This window comes from Pelodiscus sinensis, chromosome 7 (genome assembly GCF_049634645.1).
Source record: "Pelodiscus sinensis isolate JC-2024 chromosome 7, ASM4963464v1, whole genome shotgun sequence".
Lineage (NCBI taxonomy): Eukaryota > Metazoa > Chordata > Testudines > Trionychidae > Pelodiscus > Pelodiscus sinensis.
The window spans coordinates 65,533,742-65,561,699 of record NC_134717.1 but is presented as its reverse complement, the minus strand read 5'-3'; the positions used below and the strand labels follow the sequence as shown (position 1 = coordinate 65,561,699).

Genomic DNA, 27,958 nt, shown 5'->3' with positions numbered 1-27,958 from the left:
TAACCCTGCGCTGGGGTGCGGCTGCAGCCCCAGGTGAGGTGTTTGCCCTGCGCAGACCAGGGCTGTGAGGTGTCACTTAGTTCACTAATCCAGTAGCTGATGGAGGGGGCACTCCTGCTGTAGCTCTGCATTTTAAATGGGGAACCAGCTTTAAGCCAGCTTCCCCCAGCACCGGCTCCTGCTCCCCCTTGTAGCCCGTGACAGAGGCAGCGGGGGGCGGGGCAGGGACTAGTTGAGTACCCACTGGACTACCCCGATAAGCCTGTGCTAGTCACTTACAGCCCTAGTGGAGACAGGCCCGGGAAGTGTTCAGGCAGACGGCCCCAGTGGCGAGACGCAGCTGGAATCCAGCCTGTGCAGTTCCAGTTGCCCACATGCAGCCTCCTGGGGGCTCGGGGGCTCACCCTGCCCACTGGGAAAATAGATCTCAGCATCCAGGAGCCAGGGTGCAAGGTGATGAGCTCGGTGCTGCTAGCAGCTTCCGCCCCTGGGGTGGGGAGTTGGTTTATACCCTGTGGCGGGGGCTAAGAGATCCAGCCGCTTGTCGTTACAGTCAGTGAAGAGTGAGGAGGGGCATTCCCGGCAAGCCAGCTACTTGCTAGGAAACCAGGGGTAAGAAGAAAGTCCATTTTCAGCAGGGATGGAAGTGAATTCTGGGCCCGCAGGGGGCTTGCACAGGCCTGCTAGGCACCAGGGCTGTTCCACATATTCATAAATGATCTGCACAAAGCGGGGAACCAGGGAGGTGGCAAAGTTTGCAGCCGATACAAAATTACTTAAGATAGTTCAGTCCACACCAGACAGCGAAGAGTTCTCTTTACCGTGTCAGGCTTGGAGCCTTGGAATTGAATCATTGTTAAAACAGCTGAGACACCAAACAAGGACACAGTCCGTAAATAGAATATGAAAGAGGTGTGCAATAGCCCCCCCCCCCAGAACACACACACCTCCTCCCCAGCATCCAGAAATCAGCCCCTATGTCTTCCCACTTCCGTAAGGGTATCTGAGCTCCAGTGTGCAGTCAGAAGATGTCAGCCGTAGAGCCGAGTGGGCCGACAGGTTATTTCTTTTTCTTTCTTGATACAGGAATTACATCCTGTGCTCCTGTCAGATAGTTCTAAGTTAGCTACAAAAAAAATTAGTTGTCAGTTGCCCAAGAAGGAGGAGTAAAGGCTAAAGCCCCTCTCCCCTCGAAAAATGTGAAATGGTGCCCTTGGCCCACAGGACGTGGCCCCCTACGTAGCCCCCGCTCCAGGAGAGCACAGTGAGGTAGGTTCTTGTGACTCGAGCTGCCAGAGTCGAGGAGCGGGCTCACGGAGCCTCCCCTTACCCTGGCTGGCTGGCCTAGGCGTGGGAAGCTGAAGGCCACCTGGGGAAGGCTGTTGATGCTGCTCCCCTTTCATCTCATACAGGCCCTGCTGTAGCCCTGGCAACCACCGGCCACTGCTAAAAGGCCTTTGGAAATGATGCTTGCCAGGGAGGAGGCGTCTTTTTTCAGGCTCGTATTTGATTCCCCCGTTTTCTTGGGAGATTCATAGCCACAGGGCCGAGTTCAGAGAGGAGGAGGCACGTCACATGGCGGGTAGGGGCTGGGTACACGGTGCTCCAAGCACACAGGCGCTCTTCTGTCTTTAACCCATAGGGAGGGTCAAGGCCCTCAGCAGCCAACTGCGTGTTATGCCATGGTAAGGGACACAGTGGCCTCCCTAGTGCAGACTCTGCAGTGATGCTGCCCACACTGGTGGCTGTGGGAGACGTCTCCTCATTGTGAAATCAGGCAGGGTGTAACCGACATGAACAATGAATCTTGCCTTCTGCAACTTCCCCCACTTCCGTCAAACCCCTGAGCTGGGAGTTTTGCAATCCTGGCCATGTGGTAAACAGCCAGGCTCTCCTCTGCTGCGCCCACTCACTGGCTCAAGGCTGCTCAAGTATTTATTGTGCATGTCCTGGCCACCGTCCCCTCCATTCCCACCAGGGAGGCCATCTGTCTTCACACCTGAGACTGCGTCACGTCTCTGTAGCCACCGACACGGAAAATTGAACCAGCTGCGCTCCCCGAGGTCTGTCCTGGTTTTTAGCTTTTGGACATGCTGCAGACGAGCACTCCCGCGCGAGCAGGCAGGTCATCAGCAAGTGGCCTGTGGGCAGGGTTACCCTAGACCTGGGTTTCCCTTGACATCACTTTGCTTCTTACCCTCCCCCCGACCCGGTAGGTTTTCCCCACGCAGCAGAGACTCGGCGTTACGGGCCCCGGGGAGCGGAGTGCGCTCGTGGCACTGAGAACACGGTGGCTGCTCTTTCCAAAGCCAATGCCGCCTCCCCCCATTTGGGGGGGCTATGTCCAACCCCGCCCCGCCCCGCATGTGCTGTGTGCATTGGGTCTCTGCTGCTGCTGGCTGGTAACTGGTTCCCGGCAAGGAGAGCGGGGACAGGCCAGGTGGAACCAGGTGTCCGTACCTCTGACTCCGCAGACATCGCAGCTCAGAAAGCGCCCCCATTGGTCTCCTTCCCAACTGGTCCCTCCCTTGCATGCACATCTGATTGGTCCCTTTTACCTGCTGGATCCCGCTCACCAAAGGCCAGGCTCCCAGTGCTTGGGAGGGGGAGGGTCCCGCAGGGGCGCGCTGATTGACAGCTGATGCTGCGTCCTGGGGCTGCACTAGCTGCCCAGCCGCCGTGACAGGGAGTAACGTTCCCTGCGCACACTTGGCAGAGAGGCCGGGTACCTCCTCCCGGTTCCCATGGGCCTTCTGGCACAGGCTCTCTGGCTGTCACCCAAGGCCAGCTGCCCTCCCCCCAGGGCAAGTGCGGCCCCCGCCCCCGTCTCCCAGTAGCTCAGCGCACCCTCTCTCAGCGCGCCGAGCTCCTGCGCACGCTGGGTTTCTCCAGGGACACACGAGCGTGGAAACAGACAGACCTGGAGGGTCCCCAAACCACAGCGAGCACAAGAGCCAAAGGGCTGTAGCCCAACCCGTCAAGCGCTGCCTGGCACAGCCCCTCCTGCGCTCTGGCATCTCTCAGAGCATTGCTGTGGGGTGACGGCAGTCCTGGGCCGCGTCCAGATCCACCCCTGCAGAGGCCTTCTCTGCCAACCAAGTCTCTGTCCTGCGGCGCGAGTTCCCCCAGCGGTTAAACCCCACCCTGCGCTCCCATGGCCTGCCCAAGCTCCCAGCCCACCAGGCCCCCGGAGTTTCCCCAGGCTTTCAGCAACAGGCCCTGTCCACACAGCGGTGTCCGTACCACTCGGGCTGTAGAGCTGCTCTCCGCCCCCACAACCCTTCCGCCCCCACGAGCAGGGGTCGCGCCGTGGACAGGAGAGTGCACCGGCCAGCACTGTGTGCTCAGGCTACACCACTTCCTAGCGTCAGCCGGAACGAGAGCCCAGCGGCCAGGCGGGTCAGAGCCAAGGCGCACGCAGCCCAGCGGCCAGGCGGGTCAGAGCCGAGGCGCACGCAGCCCAGCGGCCAGGCGGGTCAGAGCCAAGGCGCACGCAGCCCAGCGGCCAGGCGGGTCAGAGCCGAGGCGCACGCAGCCCAGCGGCCAGGCGGGTCAGAGCCAAGGCGCACGCAGCCCAGCGGCCAGGCGGGTCAGAGCCGAGGCGCACGCAGCCCAGCGGCCAGGCGGGTCAGAGCCAAGGCGCACGCAGCCCAGCGGCCAGGCGGGTCAGAGCCGAGGCGCACGCAGCCCAGCGGCCAGGCGGGTCAGAGCCGAGGCGCACGCAGCCCAGCGGCCAGGCGGGTCAGAGCCGAGGCGCACGCAGCCCAGCGGCCAGGCGGGTCAGAGCCGAGGCGCACGCAGCCCAGCGGCCAGGCGGGTCAGAGCCGAGGCGCACGCAGCCCAGCGGCCAGGCGGGTCAGAGCCGAGGCGCACGCAGCCCAGCGGCCAGGCGGGTCAGAGCCGAGGCGCACGCAGCCCAGCGGCCAGGCGGGTCAGAGCCGAGGCGCACGCAGCCCAGCGGCCAGGCGGGTCAGAGCCGAGGCGCACGCAGCCCAGCGGCCAGGCGGGTCAGAGCCGAGGCGCACGCAGCCCAGCGGCCAGGCGGGTCAGAGCCGAGGCGCACGCAGCCCAGCGGCCAGGCGGGTCAGAGCCGAGGCGCACGCAGCCCAGCGGCCTGTCTGCCAACAGCGGCCACTGCCAGGGCCCAGAGGGAGGGGACAGACCAGGCAGTCATCGTGTGACCCCTCCCGTCACCCACACCAAGCTTCTGACAGAGGCCAGGGACACCAGCCCGCCCACCCTGGTGCCACCACTAGTCAGCTAGCTCCCTTCTTAGCACTGACCACGTATTCCCAAATTCCCACTGTGGCAAGGGCCCCTCCTACCCAGGCCACCACTGGGCAGGCCTCTTGCATCTAAGCCCAGATGCTGGGGTTTGCACAGGTCTCTGGGGTAGAGAGCGCGGCCAAACCCCTCAGACTCCCTCCACCTAACGCTGCTCCAGACTGTTCTCTCAAACTTCCTCTGCGTCCCTCCGGCACCTCCCTTGCGTCCTCTCACACCTCCAGCTTCCAGCTGCTGAGGCTTTTCCAGGCCCTCAGTCAGCCAGCCCCACTCAACCTGAGCCAGCTCCCTCCCAGCTGCATCTCATTGGCCTGCAGTTCTCTGCTTCTGCTTGCAGGTTTTTACCCTTTGGGGCTGCTTTTTCCCCTCTCTGCAGCAGCTCCCTGGCCTGACCCTGCCACACCACAGAGGCTTGCAGCGCTGTCGCACAGCTGAACACCTTGGCTGGACAGCATCTCCCCCCCCCCAAATATGGAGTGGAAACGGTATCGTGCCACTCCTGGGCCAGGCTGGTGGAATAGTTCTTAATGCCAAAGAGGAGACCTGGCTGGTGAATGATTCTCCTTTGTATTGGGCCAGCAGCTGGCCAGCGTGTTGGCGCAGTTCTGTGCCACTGAACTGCTCTCTGCTCTGAGGGAGCTACGTGTTACCTGCCCTGCCACAGCTCACCTCTGCCGCTCAGCAGGACCCCGCACCTGCAGCTCTCTGGCCCACGGGTGTGGAGAACAGACAACGCTGGCGACTGTGCACGTGGCAGGGGGCTGCAGAAAGCCGGGGCTGTGCCGAGATTTACCAAGGGCAAAGCGGGCGAGCGGGGGACCTTGGCACAGGCCGGAGCCAAGCCGCCCTGCGACAGGTTATGGGGCAGCAGCCTGGTCCACCCCGGGGGCTCACGGGAAACAGGTCTTGTCACAGGCACTGGAGACTGTTCTTTGAGGAGATGAACGTGGGGCAGGCACTCACCCCACGGCGCCGCCCGCTGGTCACACGTGGAATCAGCGCTCCTGCCTCTGAGTGCCTCTGCTGGCCAGCGCCCAGCCCTGGCGCAGGGCCCCTGCTGGTTCGGCTCCCGGTCCCCTCCTGGCCACGGGCCCTTTCCTCCTTGGAGCGTCTTAGGTCAGAGCCCTGGCACTCTGGGGTCCTCCCCTCCCAGGGAACCCCAGTCCCTACCCTGCCAGTTCTCAGCTCGCCCCTTAGCTCAGGGCAACCTGCAGCCTGAAATGGCCACTCCCCATTGGCAAGGGGGCGGGGGCCTGCTGCCTCCCCCAGCCCTCGCTGCTCCCCTGCAGCCTTAGTGCACCCAGGCCTGCCTGCCTCTTCCCAGCCTGCTCTGTGTCAAGAAGCCTCCCGGTTCCTTGGCACCAGGTCCCCCCTGCTCTACAGCAAGGGCGTCTGTTCTCCTTCCTGCCAAGAGCCCTTCTTTATACAGCCCCAGCTGGGCCCTAATCAGCTGGATCAGTGGCTATTAGCGGGCGGGAGTGGGGGGGCGGTCCCTGGCCTCTGTTTCTCTGGAGGTGGGTGACAGGGGAGGGATCACTGGCCGCTGTGGGCAGACAGGACACTGGGCTGAATGGACCACTGGGCTGACCCCTCGGGCCACTCTCATGTTCCTAACCGCCTCAGCTGCGGCCTCCGCTCTCTCAGCCATCTCCCAGGGCCAGTGCAGGGCCGACGCCCGTCGCAGTTACCGTGGGAGGTGCTGCATCTACCACTCCGTGAAGGCTTTACATCCAGCTTTTAAGCTGCCTTCACACAGCCCTGCTGCTAAACGTCAGGGGCGGGAAGGCTTTCTGTTGGCATGGCACTTTTGCCTCCAAAATCCGCCCCCCCCAACAAGTGGGGTTCACTGTGTCAGTAGGAGCGTGCGCCTGCCAGCCAAGCAGCATTCACACATGTACTCGCTGCAGCAAAACCTTGTCGTTCCCCGGGGGGGGAGGTGCAGAGGGCGGGTGTAAGTACCTTGGAACAACAAACGTTGATGAGCAAGTCCTAGTGCAGAGAGCGGGGGAGAGGAGAGGGTTGCATAAGTGTTTATCTGCGTTTCTATCACACTTCTTCTGACACCTTCTGTCCACTGAAGAGTTTTCAGAAGTCACAGCGGCGTGGCCAGGGCTCCTTGTAGCAAGCAGGTGTGCTGCTCGGCATGAGAGTTAATGTATTTGCTCCTTCCTTTCCTGTCTGAGAACGGCTAATGTTAGACATGGCCTTGAGAAAGGCATTGCACTTGTCAGCCGAAGGGCGATCGTTCACTGAGCAGGCGTTGAAGGGGATTTCCAACCTCTTTCTGGAGCTATGAATAACACTTCTCAGAAAGGGCAACATTCCTGTTCCTTTATTTCCCCTGTTCCCTTTTCTTTGCCGAATTCCCCTTGCCTTGTTCCCTGGCAGCACTAGCCATGCCTAGGGGTATGTCTACACTACCACCCTAGTTCGAACTAGGGTGGTAATGTAGGCAACCGGAGTTGCAAATGAAGCCCGGGATTTGAATTTCCCGGGCTTAATTTGCATAAAGCCGGGCGCCGCCATTTTTAAATGTCCGCTAGTGCAGACTCCGTGCTGCGTGTAGCCCTAGGACTGTGAGCTGCAGTGGTTTGGAAAAGGTGCTAACTGCTCTGCTGTACAGGGAAGTTAAAATTAGATCAATCAATTAATCCACTAGTGGATGGAATTTTTGATTTGTCGATAAGGCCGCTTCCACTTTGAAATGTAGCAAGAGCTGCCCAGCTGGTGCTACATTTTAAAGGGAAGCGCCCACGGGGAGCCCAGGATTAGCATGCTGGCCCCAGGTTTCATGCAGCAGTTCAATTTTTAAAAAAATGTACGAGAGCCCCCACTGGGGCTCTTGTGCAGTTCAAAGGCGGAACACTGCCGCTGTGCTCCTGCCCCATCCCATGGAGCTGGAGCTGGGGGGAACTGGCTTTTAAGCTGGCTCCCCCCAGAACCTCCTCCACTTCTCCCCCTTGCTGCCTCTTTCTGAGGCTACGTCTAGACGTCAGGTTTCTTTCTGAAGAAGCGTTTCTGGAAGAGATCTTCCAAAGAAACTTCTTCCAAAAGAGAGCATCCACACTGCCAAAGCGCATTGAAAAAGCATCTGCTTTTTTGACAGAGAGCGTCCAGACTGAATGGACATTCTCTTGCATGTAAGCTGTGATTGCTATGGCCACCAGGGCACCTGTGTTTTTTCCTCTTTCCTCTTTTTGTGAAAGAACGCCCTCTTCCCCGTCCGCACGCCTTTTGGTGAAAGAGCTCTTTCAGAAAAAGGTTCCTTCCTCGTAGAATGAGGTTTACCGATGTCAGAAAAACCCCTCTGTTCTTTCAATTTGCTTTCAGAAGAACGTGATTGCAGCATGGACGTAATTGAAGTTTTTCTGGAAAAAATACCCTGATAGAGGCAGCAAGTGGCGGGAAGTGACTAGCTGCTTAGTGTGTTGACTATCTGATACGCTTTTGCCTTTGCTTATCCGATAGTCAACTAGTCGATTAGTCAATTACATTCCTAGTGCTGGAACCAGCAAAATGTTCCCCCTGGTGGTGCCCATAGTGTAGGCGAAGACAGTGTCCGTAGTGTAGGCCTGTAGCGTAGGCGAAGACAGTGTCCGTAGTGTAGGCCCGTAGCGTAGGCGAAGACAGTGTCCGTAGTGTAGGCCCGTAGTGTAGGCAAAGACAGTGTCCGTAGTGTAGGCCTGTAGCGTAGGCGAAGACAGTGTCCGTAGTGTAGGCCCGTAGCGTAGGCGAAGACAGTGTCCGTAGTGTAGGCCCGTAGCGTAGGCGAAGACAGTGTCCGTAGTGTAGGCCCGTAGTGTAGGTGAAGACAGTGTCCGTAGTGTAGGCCCGTAGTGTAGGCGAAGACAGTGTCCGTAGTGTAGGCCTGTAGCGTAGGCGAAGACAGTGTCCGTAGTGTAGGCCCGTAGTGTAGGCGAAGACAGTGTCCGTAGTGTAGGCTCATAGCGTAAGCGAAGACAGTGTCCGTAGTGTAGGCCCGTAGTGTAGGTGAAGACAGTGTCCGTAGTGTAGGCCCGTAGCGTAGGCGAAGACAGTGTCTGTAGCGTAGGCGAAGACAGTGTCCATAGTGTAGGCCCGTAGTGTAGGCGAAGACAGTGTCTGTAGTGTAGGCGAAGACAGTGTCCGTAGTGTAGGCCCGTAGCGTAGGTGAAGACAGTGTCTGTAGCGTAGGCGAAGACAATGTCCATAGTGTAGGCCCGTAGTGTAGGCGAAGACAGTGTCTGTAGTGTAGGCCCGTAGCGTAGGCGAAGACAGTGTCCGTAGTGTAGGCGAAGACAGTGTCCATAGTGTAGGCCTGTAGTGTAGGCGAAGACAGTGTCCATAGTGTAGGCCTGTAGTGTAGGCGAAGACAGTGCCCATAGCGTAGGCGAAGACAGCCATGCGTAGCCGTCTGTTAGCTCACGGTGGAGCCCGCCAGAGCCCAGCTAATCTTGTAAATCCCACTCGTTCCCAACCCCTCTAGACTAGGAGCACAGTCCTGCTTAGCCATGAGGGAGCTCAGCCATTTCCTGGCCCGGTGCCTTTCCCAGCCACGGCTGGTCTGGTGTGAGCCATCATTGTAGCCCGAGGTGAGGGGGAAGGAGTGGGGTCAGAGGTGGTCCATGAGAGGCGATGGGTGGGGAGGCAGGGGGCAGGGCTGGGGGACACCGCTGCTCACTGCTCTGGCTTGTGCCCTGCTAGGTCCCGGTAGTGTCGGGGGAAGACGGTAGCCAGGAGGAAGGCGCCATGTGGGAAGGGGAAGGGGAGTTCCCCCAGTCCCCAGGTTTCTGCATCAGCATCCGCAGCCATGGGAGCCGTTCTCCTTGGCCCAGGCACCATTCTGCTGGGAGCAGCGGGAGCGGGCTCGGGCCCCAGTGGGCCCACGGGAACACGGCTGGCTAGCTGAGCCAGGGCTGGTTCGGGAGAGAAACGTGCCTGTAGCCCAGGGAATGGCTGCTCCCCTGCCGCCCCACCAGTGAGTCTAGAAACTCTGCTCTCAGGTTTGTGGCTAGAGGCCCAGAGGCTGGGGCGCAGCCTGACCTCAGGGCAGGAAGTTACAGGCTTTGGGTGCGGCGGGGGACTCAGCGTGCAGAGGAACTTTCACCACGTGACTCCTGCTCCACAACCACAAAGACAAACAGGCTCCCCAGCAGCAGGGCCGGGCACATGCGGCTTCGCTGACGGCTCCATGGCTGCACAGCAGGGGCAGGGGGACGTGGGCTTTGCTTTCACAGCTCCTGCACGGCTCCCCCAGCCATGGTCCCGCCCGGGCGGCTCTCTGCCTGTGCCCAGGGGAGGCAGCAGCCAACGGGCCCTGCTGCGTGGGGCAGCTAGTCAAGCAGCATTTGCAGGCACGCTCCAGAGCGGGTGCTCGCTAGGCGAGGTGGGGGGTGCAGGCACGCTCCGGGGATTGGGTGGTCACTAGGCGAGGCGGGGGTGCAGGTGCACTGTGAGGGGGTGCGTGGTCGCTAGGCGAGGCGGGGGTGCAGGTGCACTGTGGGGGGTGGTCGCTAGGTGAGGCAAGAGGTGCAGGTGCGCTGTGGGGGGGGTGGGCGCGCGCTAGGCGAGGCGGGGGGTGGAGGCGCGCTGTGGGGGGGTGGGCGGTTGCTAGGTGGGGGTGCAGGCGCGCTGTGGGGGGCGCTCACTAGGCGAGGCGGGGATGGAGGTGTGCTGTGGGGGGGTGGGCAGTTGCTAGGTGGGGGTGCAGGCGCGCTGTGGGGGGCGCTCACTAGGTGAGGCGGGGATGGAGGTGTGCTGTGGGGGGCGCTCGCTAGGCGAGGCGGGAGGTGCAGGCGCGCTGTGGGGGGGGTGGGCGCGCGCTAGGCGAGGTGGGGCTGGAGGCGCGCTGTGGGGGGGTGGGCAGTTGCTAGGTGGGGGTGCAGGCGCGCTGTGGGGGGCGCTCACTAGGCGAGGCGGGGGATGGAGGTGCGCTGTGGGGGGCACTCGCTAGGCGAGGCGGGAGGTGCAGGGGCACAGTCGCTAGCTTGAATCTTCCCCCTCGGCATGTGGCCCCTCCCTGCAGGTGCCAGGTGTGAGCACCACATGGGGATGTGAACCCTGCTGCTCCCAGCAGTGCCCAGATGGCACCCCGATGGCTGCCGACCGTGGCCCAGGCTCTGCCTGTGACGTTCCCCTCCTGCGGCAGGCGCTTGGCCTTGTCTCCGGGTGCTGAGCCGTTCTGTCCCCAGGTGGCTGCAGGTGCCCAGCGCCGTCCGGCCGGGTGCGTCGCGTCCCTGTGTGCGGCTGGTCAGGACTGGCTCCCATGCACAGCACGCAGGAGACCGGCCAACCTATCTCTGCCTCTGGCCATCCCTTCCCCTCCCTCTTTGTGCCTCTGCCCCTCTCTGCCCTGCCCCTGCTCCAGCCGTGCTCAGGGGCCAGGGCGGCCAGAGACACCGATGGAGATCAGAGCACAGGGCTCGCTGACGGTGGGAGGGGCACTTGTGCTCCTGACTCCCCTGGGGCGTCTGCCCCGCACTGGCCCTTGGTGACGTGTGTGAATGTCCTACAGATGCTGCTCAGCCGTGGGGCTGGGAGGGGCTGGCAGGGACCCAGCCCACACTGGGTCTCAGTGAGATGACAGACCTGTTCCCAGAGCTCTCCCCCTGAGTTTGGCTTGTCTGCTTCCTGCAAGTCAGTGGGAGCAAGGGCGGGGGGCTCGCTCAGCCACAGGGTGCCTCCTGGTCGCTGAGCCCTGAAATGTAACCCTGACGCTCTGTCTTGCAGGCGATGACTGGTCCCTACTGCCTCCTGCTGGCTGTGGCTGGGCTGCTGCTGGCGACGACAGGTGAGCAAGTGAAACAAAAAACAGGACGATGTAGCACTTTAAAGACTAACAAGATGGTGTTAGGTGATGAGCTTTCGTGGGCCAGACCCAAGTGTCTGTCTCCGCTGCTGCTAGTCCAGCAGGCGCAGGACCCCGGAGCACGCTAGGCACCGAGCAAAACAAAGGCGCAGGAAAGAGAAGCCCCCAGGGGCAGCGTTTGGTCCCTGTGGCGCTAGGCTCAGCGGCTTGCAGCCTGCCCTGTGCTGGGCGCTCCCAATCCACCGTGGTCCTGCCAGCGAGGGGCAAGGCAACTCCCCCAGTGCTCCCTGTACAGAAGGGCTCAAGCCCCAGGGCGCTAATAGCAGGGAAGTGCCCGGCGGCTCCTGCGAAGAGCGTGGGTCACCCTGCACACCACCAGGAGAGCCCAGTAACTGCTCCTCTGCTGCCCCGTGGGTCCCGTTCCCTCTGGCTAGGGGGCTCCCCCTCCCGCTGCTCACCCCTGAGCCGGGGAGCAAAGGGGGCAGGATACAGCACCAATGAAAACTCCTTCGAAACATGGAATTGCCCCAACAGCGAGAAGTCCTGCAGCACCTGGTGCATCTGGCGAAGTGGGTCTTTGGCCACAAAAGCTGCTGCTCCAGGAAGTCTGTTCATCTAGAGAAGGTGCCACGGGACTCCTCGTTGTTTATGCAAAGTCCGACTAACGGCTCCCCTCTGACTCTCGTGGTTATTACCCAGCGTCTCCTTGGGAGCGTGTTGCACCAGTGTGTGACTGGCACTGCAGCCGAGCTGGCTCCTCTTCGCAATGACCTGCCAGCTGGGCCATGCATGGGCCCAGGCACCGCCCAGGGTGCGTGGCCAGGAACGGGGTGGAAGGCAGCATTCAGTGTCGTGCCATTGCACAGACCAGCGAAGGGGCCTCCGCAGGCGCTGGGCGCTCAGGCCTGGGAATGGGCGAGCTGGAGGCGGGTGTCGAGATGCGAGTCGTAGGAAGACGCGCTGGTGAAGACAGTCGCCGTGGCAGAGGAGGTGGCGAGGAAGGGACATGAGCGTAGCAGAGAAGGCCCGGGCTGGGATGCAACAGGGGGCTCAGGAACTTGCATTCGCCCTGTTTCATGATACAAGATCCCGGGACCATTCAGGTGGCAAAGTGCCCAGGCAGAGGAAGTGGGGTTGTGCCCAGGGCACCGGTAGCTGGGAGGTGACAAACCAGCCTGGAGGCATGATTTAGAATGGACTGGGGAGCAGTGACAGGCCGGCGGAAAGCCCCAGCCTTGGGCAGGGCGATGCACCCTCCTGCTTGTGACAGCTGGGGCTTGAGAAACCCTTCTCCTGTGGGAGTTATTGCTCAACTGCCCCATTGACATTTCCTGCCCTTCACTCTGGTGGAGACTGGCCCGGGAGGGGCGGTTCCTCTATTAACCAGAAACAAGCCAGCTGCTCTGCTCCCACGTCCTGACCCCGGCCAGTCCCACCCAGCACGCTCACTCCGCGCTGGCTTGCTGCCCTCCCGCTGGGCGGGGATGCTGAGATGGGACCTGGGGTGGAAAGTGGGTGGACCCGCCCCCCGCGAGGAGGAACGCCTGAGAGACCGTAGGGAGGTGACCTTGTTTTCAAAAGCCAAGAGCCGGTGTAATGTAGAAAGCTCCTACTTGAGAGAGTGTTCTCCTCGGACAGGCTCCTGCCAACTCCCACGGAGGCGCCTCCGCACTGGGCGCTGCTGGGGGACCCCTCGCTGGGCTCTGCCGCACGGCGGGCACCTGCCTCAGGGCAGCCACTGCGCCTCGGTGCGCCTGCCCGGGGTCCACTGTCTCTCCAGGGAGCCACCAGGGCTGGCAGCACCAGGGAGGGGGTATCATCCCTGCAGGTGGGGCTTTTCCTTCGTGGGTCCACCGAGCTCCATCACGTCTCTGCCTCAACCCCTCTCTCTTGCAGCCCAAGCCCTGGAGTGCCCCAAGATCAAAGTGAGCACCTGTCAGGACTGCATCCAGTCTGGCCCCGGCTGCGCGTGGTGCAAGAAACTGGTAGGTCTGCGTTTCCAGCCCTGGCCCCCCGCTCTCCGATTCGGTGTGGGTGCCCAGTCACCCCAGCCCCGCGCCCGGCCAAGGAGCCTGGGTCCAGGGGTCCCCAGGGAGATCTGCTGTCCCCAGCTGGTCCCCTTGCCTCGGCCATGGCTCTGCTGCCCCATCATTCTCTGCACAGCCACAGACTGCCCAGTGCTCCCTTGGGGAGAGCCCCAGTCCCAGGATGGGCGAGTGGGCATCTACAGCGTCCCAACCCTCTGGGCATGTTGCCTGGCCCGGGGGGCTCCGGCGGAGGCCTCCCCCTCTTCCCCTGCAGCACCAGCCAATCCTGTGGCTGGCTCCGCTCACCCATGGGGCAGCGTCTGCCCTCTGCAGCATGAGCAGCCGCTCTGGCCTCGTCTGGGCGGGACAGGTTTGCTCCCAGTGCTGCCGCAGGGCTGCCTAGGCTCGGCCGACCCGCTGCCACCTGCGTCCAGGCTGGAGTTCAGCAGGGCTCTGGCCTGGTTTAGGCTAGCTCCCTCCCCCGTGCCAGGGCTGGGCTTCTGCAGGAAACTGCTGGGGAGACCCTGCCTGGCACAGGGCCAACACAGGAGCAGCACACGGGCCCGACCACAAATCCGTCTAGGCCAGAGCCCAGTTCGCTGGCAGTGGCCAGTCCCGGGTGGCCCAGCAATGGGGAGATGAAGGGTGAATGCAGAATGTGAGGAGGTGTCTCTCCTGGGAGGGTGCCCAGCTGAGGGGTGTCCCACCCCTGCCCGTGGCTGAGCGAGGGCCCAATGGGAGGGGAGGAGGGTGCCCAGCCGAGGGGTGTCCCACCCCTGCCCGTGGCTGAGCGAGGGCCCAATGGGAGGGGAGGAGGGTGCCCAGCCAAGGGGTGTCCCACCCCTGCCCGTGGCTGAGCGAGGGCCCAATGGGAGGGGAGGAGGGTGCCCAGCCGAGGGGTGTCCCACCCCTGCCCGTGGCTGAGCGAGGGCCCAATGGGAGGGAGGAGGGTGCCCAGCCGAGGGGTGTCCCACCCCTGCCCGTGGCTGAGCGAGGGCCCAATGGGAGGGGAGGAGGGTGCCCAGCCGAGGGGTGTCCCACCCCTGCCCGTGGCTGAGCGAGGGCCCAATGGGAGGGGAGGAGGGTGCCCAGCCGAGGGGTGTCCCACCCCTGCCCGTGGCTGAGCGAGGGCCCAATGGGAGGGGAGGAGGGTGCCCAGCTGAGGGGTGTCCCGCCCCTGCCCGTGGCTGAGCGAGGGCCGAATGGGAGGGGAGGAGGGTGCCCAGCCGAGGGGTGTCCCGCCCCTGCCCGTGGCTGAGCGAGGGCCGAATGGGAGGGGAGGAGGGTGCCCAGCCGAGGGGTGTCCCGCCCATGCCCCTCTGGTTCTGTACTGGCCAGAATTTCACCAAGGCGGGCGAGCCAGACTCCATTCGCTGTGACACCAGAGAGCAGCTGCAGCAGAGGGGATGTGACACCCAAGACATCGTGTTCCCAGAGAGCAATTCCATCGCCTCTCAGAAAGACAGTCTGGATGGCAAGACCCAGCTCAGGCCTCAGGCAGTGCAGCTGAAGCTCCGGCCAGGTAGGCTCTGCTGGGAACCGGGCTGGCAGTGAGAAGCCCTGCCTGGCCACAGGGCGGCAGCGATGCCGCGTGGGGGAAAGCACAGGCAGCCCCCAGCCTGGGCCCAGTCTGGCACAGAACGTGCCCGGGTCCCTCTTCCTGCCGCGCGCTTACATCTCAGTGGGTGCTGGGGCAGCAGGCGCTTGAGAAACAGCTCTGAGCCAGCTGAGACGAGCCCGTGGGGGCCAGGGTAGAAACTAGAGCTGAGGGGGATGCAGCAAGCGCCTCACACCAGGCCAGGCCTAGCCCAGATTTCCCCCCTCTGGGTGCAGGCTCCACTGCCAGGTGCGTGCAGAAAAGTGCAGGTCCTTGGCCAGTGACTCACGTGCAGACTTGAGGCAGCTACCCCTCAGGACCGATGCCTGCCCCCGGCTCTTGCCACGTGTGGGGGGCAGAAGGCAAGCGCGAAGGGAGGGGGAATGTTTGTGTCTCCCGAACAAGCAGATGACCCGTGGACAAGCTTAGCAAAGGTGCGGCTCAGAGCCCACCCCAGGGCCAGAGCTCCTGGGTTTTGTGGGGACCCCTAGGCCCCCACAAATGAGGAGATCGGTGGTGTGGGAGGGGGCTGCCAGTTGAGGCAGGAGGGTGGGTGCATTGTGGGAGGGGGTACGGACTCCCACTGGGAGTGGGGCTGGGAATGAGGCATTTGGGGTACAGGAGGGGGCTCCGCGCTGTGAGTAAGGGAGCTGGAGTGTGGGAGAGGGCTCAGCACAAGCGCTGTGGTGGAGTGCAGGGTCTGGGCAGGAGTTTGGGTGTGAGATGGGGGGGATCAGGCCCGGGGGGTAGGGGTAGGGGCTGGGAGGGAGATCCAGGTTATCTAAATTCATGTCAATTTTAAAAATTGTTCAGTTCAAATAAAACCTACAAAAATGGCCCCTGAGGCGGAATGGCTCAGGCTTGCAAATGCTGGACTGAAGCGTTTGGACTGCTGGGCTGGGAGCAGCTTTTCAGTGTCATAAAGCTGGGAACATGCTACCAGCAATGGAAGTTTCACCACACAACAGAAGAGTTCAGTTTCTCATCTCAAACTGAGTTTCCATTTAGAAAGGTACATTCTTATGCCGCTCCAATGACCATGCCAACAACTCTTGAAATGTGGACAGTCATTTTAAATCCTCCGGATAAGATACTATAGTAGAATGCAAACGAATCTGAAATACATTTCAAGTCAAGATGAACATTTTTGACCCACCTCCCCCTTTTTTAAACACAATTTTTGTGCAGGAGATTTTGAAATTCCTGTTTGGAATGGGAGTTTTTTTCCCATGGAATGTATAATTTAAGTTTGGATCAGTTCTAAATGTCTTAATAATAAAAACAATAATACTAATACTAATCAATTAACTCGTGAGTACAGCCCCAGCTGATTTTAGGTCCCACCCCGCTGGATCCTAACTCAGTCCTTGAGCCCTTTTGCCTGGATTCCTGCAGTCAGTCTGGCTGCCCCTTTGCTGGTCAGTGTGTAGGCTGTTGGGCTCGTGTGTGAACTTGCACTTATCTTGCAAGGCTGAGCTCCCAGGCAGGGAACCCAGGGCGGCCAACGTAATAGAACAGAGGGCGTGGGGCGTTCTCTTTGCTGCTGCAGTCGGCGTCAGGCCGTGTTGCTCAGGGCTGGAGAAGGTTCCCTGAGTAGATGCTGATCAAGTCACTCCCTGACCTTGGTTTTCTCTTTGAGTCTGTGGCTCTCAGACAGGTTCCTCTTCCTTTAGCGGTTCTCATGGCCCTTCTCTGAACCCTCCACGACGTCCTTCCTGAGCGGTGGGCACCGGAGCTCTGCCCGCCGCGCCGTGTGCATGCCCTGCCTTTCCCCTGGCAGGTCAGCCGGCTGTGTTCAATGTGACCTTTCGCCGTGCCGAGGGCTACCCGATCGACCTCTACTATCTGATGGACCTCTCCTACTCCATGCACGACGACCTGGAGAAAGTGAAGAAGCTGGGGGGGGACCTGCTCTCGGTTCTGAACAGCATCACCAGCTCCGGCCAGATCGGTGAGTGGGTCTCAGCTCACGGGGAACAGGCTCTCGGCCGCTTCGCAGGCACACTCGCTACCTCCCATTGCAGCAGCAGCAGCAGCAGCAGCAGCAGCAGCAGCAGCAGCAGCAGAGGAGAGGACTCCCAAACAGGCTGGAGAGGGCCCTGCCCGGCAGTGAGCGTGAGCGCGAGCCAAGCCTGTGATGGCCAGGCAGGAGAGGTGTCAAGGCTGGGGGACAAGGTATCCAGTAACCGCACAGGGACAATGCGCACTGGGCTGACCCTTGGATCTGCCCAGTTGCTCCATGGAGAGCTCTGCACTCGCCCGCTGAGAGGCAAGGCCCAGAGCTGCCGACAAGAGGAGTGTTGGCTCCAAATGGGCTCCATCCTGGCGCTGCCCCTACCCGGGTTTGGTTCTGCTCTCCCTGCCGCCAGAGCCACAGGACAAAGCTCGCAGACCCCTCGGCTCTCCCTGCCAGCCAGCCTGGAGTTTCTGGCTGCAAAGGAAACAGGCTGACTGGGGACCTGGCTTAATGGCTGCAGGGCTGGGGGGGCAGGGTCCATCAGAGAGAGAGAGGAGGGCAGAGGGGCCCATGGCAGGCCGAGGGGAGGAAAGGGGTGGGGGTCAGGAACCACAGAGGAAGTGGGGAGGCAGCGGCTACGTCTGGGCCGTGAGCGGATTTGAGCCAGAGGAAATGCGGGTCCCTCCCCACCCGTCTCAGGGCTCCTGCCAGGGAAATGGTGCCAGGGCGCAGGGTCTGGATGCAGGGGGCGTCCCTGCTCCCCAGGAGCACGGAGCGGACATGGGCACCCATTGCTCTGGTCAGGGCCCCGGCCATGAGCCCCACTGGCTCAGGCGCTGATCCGCCCTCGTGTCCCAGCGTGGTGGGGGCAGGACACTGGCGTAGGTCCATTCTCCAGGGGCCAACTGGCGTCTCTAAGGCTGCGTCCCCGCCCCCGCAGGCTTTGGCTCCTTTGTGGACAAGACGGTGCTGCCCTTTGTGAACACGCACCCCGAGAAGCTGAAGAACCCCTGCCCAAACAAGGCCGCCTCCTGCCAGCCGCCCTTCGCCTTCCGGCACGTCCTGTCCCTCACCAACGACGCCAACTTGTTCGAGAAGGAGGTCAATAAACAGGCCATCTCCGGGAACCTCGATGCCCCCGAAGGGGGGCTGGACGCCATGATGCAGGTGGCAGTTTGCGGGGTAAGTCGTGAGCTCGGAAGGCTGGGGGGCCACGCGAAGGGCTGGCGGGTTAGCATGGGCCTCCAGGACAGGCTCCAGGAGCTCCAGCCAGCTCTCTCAGTGCAGAGGAGACCAGGGAGCCTTGAGTGGCAGGACAGACGTTTGGTCACAGAGGTCTCGTGGCCCCGGGCCACGCGCAGCCTGGGCCTACGGGGGCGGAGTCCCTCCCAGTTTCCAGCTCCAGGCTGCCTGTCCATAGGGTCTGCTCTTGGGCTTGTTGTGGGGCTGGCCTGGGTTACGGAGGGGCCAGCCTGGTGATCCCCACGGTCCCGCTGGCCTCGGCATCTGTGCCAAGGGACCATCTGCCATAACCCTGCCAAGCTCTCCGCCCTTCAGAGCCTGCGCGGTGCCCTGTGCTGCAGCCACAGCTGGGCCCAGGCGAGAGGAGCCCCCGAGCAGTGTGGGGCCCCGTGTGCCTGCCCCAGGCTCCCCCCCAGCTGGGTGCCTCCAGGTCCTGGGAACACCTCTCCTGGGAGATGCATGCCCCTGCACCTGGGCTGCCTGGCCACGGGTCCTGCCCTCGCTGTGGCTCTTGGGCAGGTGGCTGGGGAAGGGGGCCGGCTTGTGCAGGCCCAGGGCTGCCCTCCCCTCTAGGAATGCAGGTGGGGTCTGGGCCTGCCCTGGCCTGGGAATCTCTCTGTCGCCCCTGTGGGTCCATCTCCCTTGTTTCTGTTAGGCCAGTCCGGGTCCCTTTCCCTGCACTGGTCGCAGTGTGCTGGGGCGTGTGGGCTCATGCGTGTCCACGGCGGTGCCTGCCCATCGCCCGGCTGTGTGGGGCCTGCCCAGATGCATATTTCCTTCCACTGCTCTTACTCCCCTGCTCTGTCCGGGGAGGCTGCGTGCTGTGTCCCGTCGCGTCGTGGTCTCTGTCCGGGGAGGCTGCGTGCAGTGTCCCGTCGCGTCGTGGTCTCTGTCCGGGAAGGCTGCGTGCAGTGTCCCATCACGTTGTGGTCTCTGTCTGGGGAGGTGGCGTGCTGTGTCCCGTCGCGTCGTGGTCTCTGTTCGGGGAGGCTGCGTGCCGTGTCCCGTCGTGTCGTGGTCTCTGTCCAGGGAGGCTGCGTGTCGTGTCCCATCGCGTCGTGGCCTGTACACGGGGTGTGACACTCCCATTTCTGGGCGGTCCTCGGTTCTCTCTGACCCTTGGCTCCCTCACTTAGGCAGCTGCAGGCCTAACCAAGTTAGTCAAGTCCCCTCCTTTCTGCTTCCAGGACAGGATCGGCTGGCGCAACGTCACTCGCCTGCTGGTCTATGCCACTGATGACGGGTTCCATTTTGCTGGGGACGGTAAACTCGGAGCCATCCTGACCCCCAGCGACGGGGAATGCCACCTGGAGGAGAACATGTACAAAAAGAGCAATGACTTTGTAAGTGCCCACAGCAGCACGTTGGCTCTCACTCGCCATCTTCCCCGGTGAGCAGCCGCCTGGCGGTCTCGCTGAACAACTTCTCCCCATGCCTGGCCGCTCCCCCGGTACGTCCCAGCGTCAGGGGCTCTTCAGCAGCCGGACACAGGGCTCCTGCCCCTCCCCCCCCCCCCCCCCCCCCCGTGAACTGCATGTCACATTGGCAATGAAATCAGCAGTGCGGCTGGCAGGCACTTACCTGTGGCCAGGGCCCCTGGGAAACAAGCTCCCTGGAGCACCAGGAGTGCGGGGGTAGGGCTGGGTTCCAAGATGGGTTTATGCTGCTGGAAGGGAGCTGTGAACGGGGGGCGTGTCCTGGACACGGGCAGGCCTTTCCCCGAGCAGCCACCCCGTCATGCTTAACACAGCCACTCTGGCAGGCGAGCGAACCGGAGAATCTGAAACCCCAGTTCTGGGGGCCGCGCCCGTTTCTCTCATTCATGTCTGGGAACGTCGGTGGGGGGGTGTTTAAAGTCTGTGGCTAGGAGCTCCTGGAGCAAGGAAGAGCCAGCTGGCTGCTGGCTGCGAGAGGTCCCAGGCTCTCCCACTCCATGGCTAGGCTGGTACTGAGCGTGGCTCTGCAAAGAAGTGTCGCGGTCCCTCTCTCCCACAGGACTACCCGTCCGTCGGCCAGCTGGTACAGAAGCTTGCGGAAAACAACATCCAGCCCATCTTTGCTGTCACTAGCAGAATGGTTGAGACATACCGAGTAAGTGGGACGCACGCGGGCCCAGAGACAGCGCCCAGCTGCCTAGCGCTGCTGAGAGACAAGGCTGGGCCCGGTGCCCCAGTCTCTCCTCAGGCCCATTAGCTCAGCTCATGCTTCCGGCTGCGTTCCCAAGGGCTGTACCTACCCCATGCCAATCGGGAACAGGACAAGGGCTGCTTGGGGCCCGTCAGCCCAGCCCTGCCTCGCCTGAACCAGGGGCCCAGCTCAGCAGTGGAAGAGTTGGCAGGCGGAGCAGGGGCCAGAGACTGCTGCCTCTCCGAGCTTGCCTGGAGGAGGGTGGGCAGGCAGGCATGGGACAGTGATCGGTGCAGGCTGGGGTGGATGCCAGGGCCATGCCAGTATCTGCAGAGGCTGGGCGGGGAGGAGCCAGGAGAGCAGTGAGCAGCGCTGGGTCTCTGGATGGGATGAAGTGCCGGTGTGACCTAGCCACAGGGCTAAGCCAGCTCGGCCTAGACGGGGGGTGGCTGGCTTAGTGGACGAGCAGGAGGGAAACTGAGGCAGAATGCTTGTGGCTCTGCACATCACCTTTGGCCCATAGTCCCTCAGGGCTAGGGCTGATTTTCCTCTGTTTCCATTGGTAGAAGCTCAGCGACATGATCCCCAAATCAGCAGTGGGGGTGCTGAACGAGGATTCCAGCAACGTCGTCCAACTCATCAGGGAAGCCTACAATGTAAGCACCACATCCTGCCTCGCCCCAAGCGCTCTGTGGGCCTTGCCTCATCCGGGCTGGGGGCTTAGCCAGGGGAGTGAACACCTACCCCGTCATGCTGACGAAGCCTGTACATACAGCCCTCTGGCCCACGGCCCCCATCCCGCGGTGGCACTTACTTCTGCGCCTGTAACCTGGGACTGCTCGGGCAGGCCTCCTCCATCCCCCTGGAAAGGACCGACTGCGCCGACAGCAGCGACAGGCAGCTGCTGTGTCTGCGGAACACGCCGGCCCAGGTTGGCTGGGGCCTGCTTTGCCTCTGCCTCTCCGAGCTCAGCTCCCCTCAACCAGCAGCTGAGACTATGAATGCAGCAGCCACTCCTCCAGCAAGAGAGAGCCCCCGCATACCCTGCCTGCCTGCGCCTCCTCCCCTCTTGAGCCATTCAGTACCACTGGACTCACACGCAGATACTTTCGCTCACCGTTCCACCGACGGGCACTGAACATGCCAGCCTCCTTGACCTAAGCTGAGATTTCCCCCAGCACTTCAGTCAAACCCGCTGGCTGAGATAAAACACTGAAGCAAGTTCACTGCCTAGAAAGAACTAGACTGAGTGACTATAAGGAGTAAGGCGCATGCGTCAGAAGTGGTCCAGTAACAATCCAAAGATAAACACCACAATCCAGCCCCTCGACTCTAGGCAACTCCGTGAGCTTGGAAGCAATTGTTATTCTCAGCCCACCAGCTGATGCAGCCAGTTCACGGGTGGTTTCCTTTCAGATCCCCCAACCAGCCCATTTCTACAGCATTTACCAGAGCTAAGATCTCACTTCCTAGCCCCCCCCCCCCCCCCCCCCAGCCAGACCTTGGTCTGAAAAGATTACAGCCACACTCCAAGGAAGAGCAGTAGGCAGGAGAGCCATCCTCAAGGGTCTCTGACGGAGGCTCTGGTTCTGACAGAGCTGCCTGGTCTGGTCCCTCTGTCTTGCTGACATCATCCTGCATCATCTGTCTTGTTTTCCTCACAGAGCTTGTCCTCCAAAATCATCCTGGACCACGGCACTTTGCCAGATGTTTTGAAAATCACGTACGATTCTTTCTGCCTTGGCAAAAAGCCCACCCTGGATGGCGCAAGAGGGGAATGCAGTGATGTCAAGATCAACAACAAAGTAGGAGAACCCTGCTGGAGTCCTTTCTGTAGCTTGGGCTCCTGCAGAAAGATGGGGAGTGGGGGGCGGGCGCTGTGCTAACATTCTAAATCCAAAGGGAACACAGGAGCCCGTGTACTGAGTCCCTGAGTAGCCTTGAAATCAGGGAACCCAATTTGCCACCCCCATTTCCCGGCTCAGGTGACGCCAAGGGTGAGACTACCTACCACATCGGGAGGGAGAGGCAGAAAACGGGGACTGTTTCACTTGCCTGCAGCCAATGTTGGCAAAACAGAAACACCCCCTGCAAATCCTGAACCCCTGACAGGACTGGCCCCGAGTGGCAGGCGAAGACGAGGTGCCTTCCGAATGCCACTGGTCAGAGCTGGTTGGGAATTCTCCAGCCAAACTGATGGGAAATGTTGTTTCCGCAAACTCCGCGTTTCTCCCATTGGCAGTGCTGATTTGACAAAGGCGTGTTCTTTAGTCTCCGCAGGGGACACTGCAAGGAAGTCCTCTGCTTGGGGGGGCTGCACCAAACATTTCCGTTTGTTGATCAAACCCAAAGGTTTCACTTGGGGTCAGTTAGGCATGAGGTGCCTCATGGGCTCGATTCCAGACGCTGCCTGCGTCCTGGAGGGGGCGCTTCCGGCCAGAGGCGAATGTAGCTCCGGGCTGGCTGCCCAAGAACGTTCGCCGCGATGCTTTCTCAGACACAGCCCCTAGCCCCGTTGCTTTGCCTCCTCCCAGATCACTTTCCAAGTGAAAGTTACAGCCAAGGAGTGCATCCAAGACCAGTCCTTCGTCATCCGGCCCCTGGGCTTCACAGACACGCTCACGGTGCAGCTGACCAGCCAGTGCAAATGTGCGTGTGACGAGCGCCCCAACCCCGCTGCCTGCAACGGGAAAGGCGACGTCTTTTGTGGCACCTGCAGGTAAACGATCCCAGCGACACCCCCCACAGCCTCTGGCACCCAGGGAGCCGGCAGCTCTCCAGGCTCAAGGCCAGCTGATGGCTGGACAGGTGTTCGCGGTGATGCCAGGCTGGTCTGTGCACCTGGGCTCCACGCAGGGGGAGGCACCTTCAGTCACCCCACCTTCCACATGCCCACCCTCCCTCTCCCCTCCCCCAGGTGCAAAACTGGCTACACTGGGAAGAACTGCGAGTGTGAGACGAAAGGGAAAAGCAACAAGGAGCTGGAAGGGAGCTGCCGGAAGGACAATGCCTCGGTGATCTGTTCCGGCCTGGGGGACTGTGTGTGTGGGCAATGCAGCTGCCACACCAGCGACACGCCCCACAAGCAGATCTACGGGACCTACTGCGAGTGCGACAACGTGAACTGCGAGCTCCACAACGGCCAGTTGTGCGGCGGCACAGGTGAGTGACAGCCCAGTGGGCTGACTCGACCCTGCCCGATGGCCCTGGCTCCCGTCCCCGCCTGGACTCCATGGTGCTCTAGGGCCTGTGGGCTGGGCCTTGCTGAGCACTTCAGAGCTTGGAGAGGAAGCCTGATTCCAGGGAGGAAAGGCCCCAGGTGCAGGACACGTTCAGCCAGAGCCGTCCAGAGTGGACCTCTGAGAAGATACGGAGCAGGGCAGCCTCAGTCCTAGGGCACCCCCACAGGGCAGAAGCCCCAAGCACCAGCCCATCCCCCGTGGCTGGAACCCCGAGGCCCAGAGCAGCTTGTGGGGCAGAAGCCCCGAGCTCTTGTGCCCCCTGCAGGGCTAAAGGGCCCTGGGAGAGTCTGAGCCCATCAGAGCAGAAGGGAGGCTGCCGGTTCGGCCAGGCAGAGGCTAGTGGAAGAATCTGTAACTTGCAGGGGATGGTTCCTGGCGCCTGGGGGCCCGGCGGGTCTGCCTCTGGGACGTGTCCCCACGCAGCTGCATTGGCTGGAAATGTCTCCCCAGATCGTGGGCACTGCGACTGTGGGGAGTGCAAGTGCAATAGCGGCTTTGACGGCAGCGCCTGCCAGTGCAAGAAATCCAGCGACGGCTGCATGAACACCCGGAACGTCGAGTGCAGCGGCCGTGGGACATGCCGGTGCAACATCTGCCAGTGCTTGCCGGGCTACCAGCCCCCGTTTTGCCAGGAGTGCCCGGGCTGCCCGTCCCCCTGCGCCCAGTACATGTAAGTGACCACAGTCCCCGGCCACAGCAGGGCGGGCAGCCTGGGGGCACAGCGGGTCCCTGTTCTCTCTCGCCAAAGGCGGACCTCGGTCCCACCAGTTTGGGGTGGAGATACAAGGACCTGGATCCCCAGGGTGGTGCCCCCCGCAACTCTGCCCCTGTGAGGCTTCTGCGGTCCATGGAGCCAGCAGCAGCCCTCGGGAGACTGGTCTCCGTGGGGCTCCAGGCCCAGGGTGCACCGGGTCCATGCAGCTCCTCTGGGCTGTGCGGGTTAGCGAGGCAGCTGCCGGGTAAGCGCCTTACACCCGCGTAACCCTCGCACGTGCCCCGCACCCCATGTGGCAGAGGAAGAACAGCCCCAGCCCCCGGTCACGGCCAGTCGGCGCAGGGGGGATGCTCCTTCCCAACCTCACACCATACCCCCCACCTGGGCTGCCAGCCAGCCTGTTACCTGACATGTGCCTCCTGGTGTGCCTTCCAGCTCCTGTGCCGAGTGCAGGGCCTTTGGGAGCGGCCCCTTTCAGAAGAACTGCTCCGCTGCCTGCCCCAACATCCAGGTGAACAGCGCCCTGGGGAGTGGCCGGCAGTGCCGGGAGAAAGACTCGGAGAACTGCTGGATTTCCTACATCATGAACCAGGAGGACGGAGAGGGGAAATACACCATTAAAGTGGATGAGAAGAGAGGTACTGGCGTCTTGCCCCACACCTGCCTGGAAGGGGAGGGGGGCTCCCCCCGGAGCCAGCCCGCAGACCCCAAGGTCACAGCAGGTGGGGTCAGAGAGAACTGGGGACTGGGCTTCATGCAGGTACATGAAGAGAACAGGCCCCGCGGGGATCCTCTGCCCAGCGCAGCGCCCTGGGGGGAGGGGAGAACACGGGTACCCCAGCCAGATGAGCGTGGCACACACTGGTGCAAGGGGCCTGTGAATACGCAGGATTTTAGGGCCTTGGCTCTTCCATTTCCTCCTGCCAGGCTCTGAGCCCTCCTTTCCTCCGTTCTGCACTTCCTGCTGCGTCCTGCTCCTCGCCCAACTCCTGCCACAGTGCCCAGCCCGTGGGCAGCTCCCCAGAGTGCCAGTGGGGGGCAGCCAGCAGCTGCGGGCCAGGGCCAGGGCGCTCCGCTGGGCCCTAAAGTGCATTGCTTGCTGCGCAGAGCGGGTTTCCCAAGGCCCGTGGTGCCAGCGCCGATCCCATGCTGCTGGCTGTGGCCCCGGCTGGGCAGGGCCGAACTCTGCACCGCAGGAGGCAAACCCTGGGCTCTCTCTGCTCCACAGAGTGTCCGCAGCCCCCCAACATTGTCGCCATCGTGGGTGGCACCATCGCTGGCGTGGCCCTGATCGGGCTGCTGCTGCTGGTGATGTGGCGGCTGGTGATGGAGGCGCTCGACCGCAGGGAATACCGCCGCTTTGAGAAGGAGAAGTCCAAGGCCAAGTGGAATGACGTAAGCTGGCTCTGCCCCTCCCCTCGCCCAATCCCCCCTGCCCCAGCCAGGCTGGACTGGGCGACGTCTGGGCTTAGTGTGGGGCAGGAGGTCTCTGGGCCTCAGGCCCCCATGCAGCTCTGGGGAAGGACTAGGCACAGTCCCCCTCCTCATCCCAGTCCCCCTCCTTCCAGCCCCCCTCCCCATCCCAGGCTTGAATCCCCGCTGGTCCCATGTACCCTCTGCCCCCCACAACCCAGCGCCAGAGCCAGGGGCTCTGGTATGTCCCTAGGCTGCAGGTGCTGCGGTGACAGACGCAGAGGGGAGCTCGTGGGGTGGGAGCAAGACGGGCTGGACTTTCCTGTCGGCCGTGTGGGAGACACAGGGTGCCCGGACCCAAACCCAGCGCATCTGGAGGCCCCTGGCTTCCTGCAACGTGCCCCGGGGAGGAACTGGCCACACCCCCCTCTCCAGAAATCAGGGGCATGTGGCTGGGCTGGGGGCCCGACACGGCAAAGGCTGCAGAACTGAAGTGCAGCCGCAGGGCGACGCAGGGCTCGGCTGGCCAGCAGCTCCCCCGGGTGCGCTCCAGTGCCTGAGCGGGGTATTGTGGGGTCTTCAACCCTCCCTCGGCGGTGGGGACGCCCAGACCTGTGCAGCCCGTGTCTCTCGGTCCCTTTGTAATGGCCCGAGGCCGTTTCTGGACAATCCAGGCAACACTAACAGCCCTGTCTGGTGTTTCTTCCCAGGCGGATAACCCCCTTTTCCAGAGTGCTACCACCACAGTCATGAACCCCCGCTTCGGCGGAGATTGAGCAGCGCCGCCCTACTCGACTGCGAAACAGGAACGACCCAGCCACGGGCACCAGCCTCTCACTCGCTAAGCCAAGATCTGCTGCTCTGCTCCCCGCTTCCACGGCCCCAGGGCGGAGCAGGCTCATGTGCCCCTCCTGAATCTCTCCCCTCCGCCTGGCCAGGGCTGTGGGGCGCAGGGACTCCTGAGTAGCAATCCCGCTGTCAATGCCACGTGCCCTGCGTGTGCGTGCCGGGCAGCGGCCGTGGCTGTGGTCGGAGCGTGACATGAGCCCGCATCCTTGCTCCTTCTGCGCCTGCCGCCACAATAGGTCTTTGCTTGACACTTTGCCAGCTGCCCCCTCCTTTCCACTCCAGGCTGCAGTGACTGCGCTGCACTCTGCTCCGGGGACTGGCCTCTCTCCGGCACCAGAAGCCCAGCGTGGGGGGAGCAGTGGCCACACGGGAGCGGGAAGAGGTAGCAACCGGGCCCGGGCCCCACCTCTTCCAGAATCACTGGCCGCGTGCCAACGCCTGACCACTCCAAACTGCCCGCTACGTTCGTGTGGGGCTGGAGCCCGCAGCCCAGCCCCGAGCACCCAGTGACAGCTGGCCCCATGGCACGGCCACGTGACCCAGCACACAATGCTACCGCCATGGCCAAGTCACCTCCTCCCTGGGCACAAGGCTGCCGCCCCTTCGCAGCGCGTTGGTCGGAGCCGCAGCCCAGGCCAGCGCCAGGCTCTCCGGGCTAGCTGGAAGTGGCACTATGAAGGACCAGCCCTCAGTGCCCAGGGTCACGCCTGCAAGTCCTGCCTGAATCCAGAACTCGCTTTCTGGGGAGCCCAGTTTGCCTGTCGCCTCATGTCCCACTCACTCTGCTCCAGTGCCACATTGACAACTAATAAAACCAGCCAGCCCAGCAGCTGGCCGCAAGTGCGTCCCCTACCTCTGGAGCCTGCTGAGCCTGCCCCAGCCCCTACCCACAGCGCTTTGCCCCCGGGACAGCTGAGGAAGTGGTGCAAGCCGTCCTGGCCCCACCCTTACAGAGACCTAGCCCCCTTGGGTCTGCCGCCTGCCCCGCCCTCGCCGACAGCTAGCCCCCTTGGGCCTCCCCCGCCCTCGCAGAGAGCTAGCCCCCTTGGGCCTCCCCCACCCTCGCAGAGAGCTAGCCCCCTTAGGCCTCCCCCGCCCTCACAGAGAGCTAGCCCCCTTAGGCCTGCCCCGCCCTCGCAGAGAGCTAGCCCCCTTAGGCCTGCCCCGCCCTCGCAGAGAGCTAGCCCCCTTAGGCCTGCCCCGCCCTCGCAGAGAGCTAGCCCCCTTAGGCCTGCCCCGCCCTCGCAGAGAGCTAGCCCCCTTAGGCCTGCCCCGCCCTCGCAGAGAGCTAGCCCCCTTGGGCCTCCCCCGCCCTCGCAGAGAGCTAGCCCCCTTGGGCCTCCCCCGCCCTCGCAGAGAGCTAGCCCCCTTGGGCCTGCCCCGCCCTCGCAGAGAGCTAGCCCCCTTGGGCCTGCCCCGCCCTCGCAGAGAGCTAGCCCCCTTAGGCCTGCCCCGCCCTCGCAGAGAGCTAGCCCCCTTGGGCCTGCCGCCTGCCCCGCCCTCGCAGAGAGCTAGCCCCCTTGGGCCTGCCCCACCCTCGCAGAGAGCTAGCCCCCTTGGGCCTGCCCCACCCTCGCAGAGAGCTAGCCCCCTTGGGCCTGCCCCACCCTCACAGAGAGCTAGCCCCCTTGGGCCTGCCCCACCCTGGCAGAGAGCTAGCCCCCTTGGGCCTGCCCCACCCTCGCAGAGAGCTAGCCCCCTTGGGCCTGCCCCACCCT

At 62.6% G+C, this 27,958-nt stretch overlaps 1 protein-coding gene across 4 annotated transcripts in view; it reads left to right on the top strand.

Moving 5' to 3' along the window:
• ITGB2 (integrin subunit beta 2) overlaps nucleotides 1-27,092 on the top strand; it is a 41,037-nt gene extending 13,945 nt beyond the window's left edge. For all 4 annotated transcript variants that reach the window (XM_075934154.1, XM_075934157.1, XM_075934155.1 and 1 more), the window contains exons 2-16: nucleotides 10,993-11,053; nucleotides 12,968-13,056; nucleotides 14,437-14,620; nucleotides 16,476-16,646; nucleotides 17,593-17,834; nucleotides 19,082-19,237; nucleotides 19,890-19,985; nucleotides 20,588-20,677; nucleotides 21,686-21,826; nucleotides 22,556-22,740; nucleotides 22,939-23,183; nucleotides 23,714-23,933; nucleotides 24,414-24,616; nucleotides 25,207-25,373; nucleotides 26,102-27,092. In XM_075934154.1, the coding sequence (XP_075790269.1) occupies nucleotides 10,993-11,053; nucleotides 12,968-13,056; nucleotides 14,437-14,620; nucleotides 16,476-16,646; nucleotides 17,593-17,834; nucleotides 19,082-19,237; nucleotides 19,890-19,985; nucleotides 20,588-20,677; nucleotides 21,686-21,826; nucleotides 22,556-22,740; nucleotides 22,939-23,183; nucleotides 23,714-23,933; nucleotides 24,414-24,616; nucleotides 25,207-25,373; nucleotides 26,102-26,167 (2,316 nt within the window). In that variant the 3' untranslated portion in view covers nucleotides 26,168-27,092. The remainder of the gene's footprint in view (nucleotides 1-10,992; nucleotides 11,054-12,967; nucleotides 13,057-14,436; nucleotides 14,621-16,475; nucleotides 16,647-17,592; nucleotides 17,835-19,081; nucleotides 19,238-19,889; nucleotides 19,986-20,587; nucleotides 20,678-21,685; nucleotides 21,827-22,555; nucleotides 22,741-22,938; nucleotides 23,184-23,713; nucleotides 23,934-24,413; nucleotides 24,617-25,206; nucleotides 25,374-26,101) is intronic.
• Nucleotides 27,093-27,958: the final 866 nt, after the last annotated feature.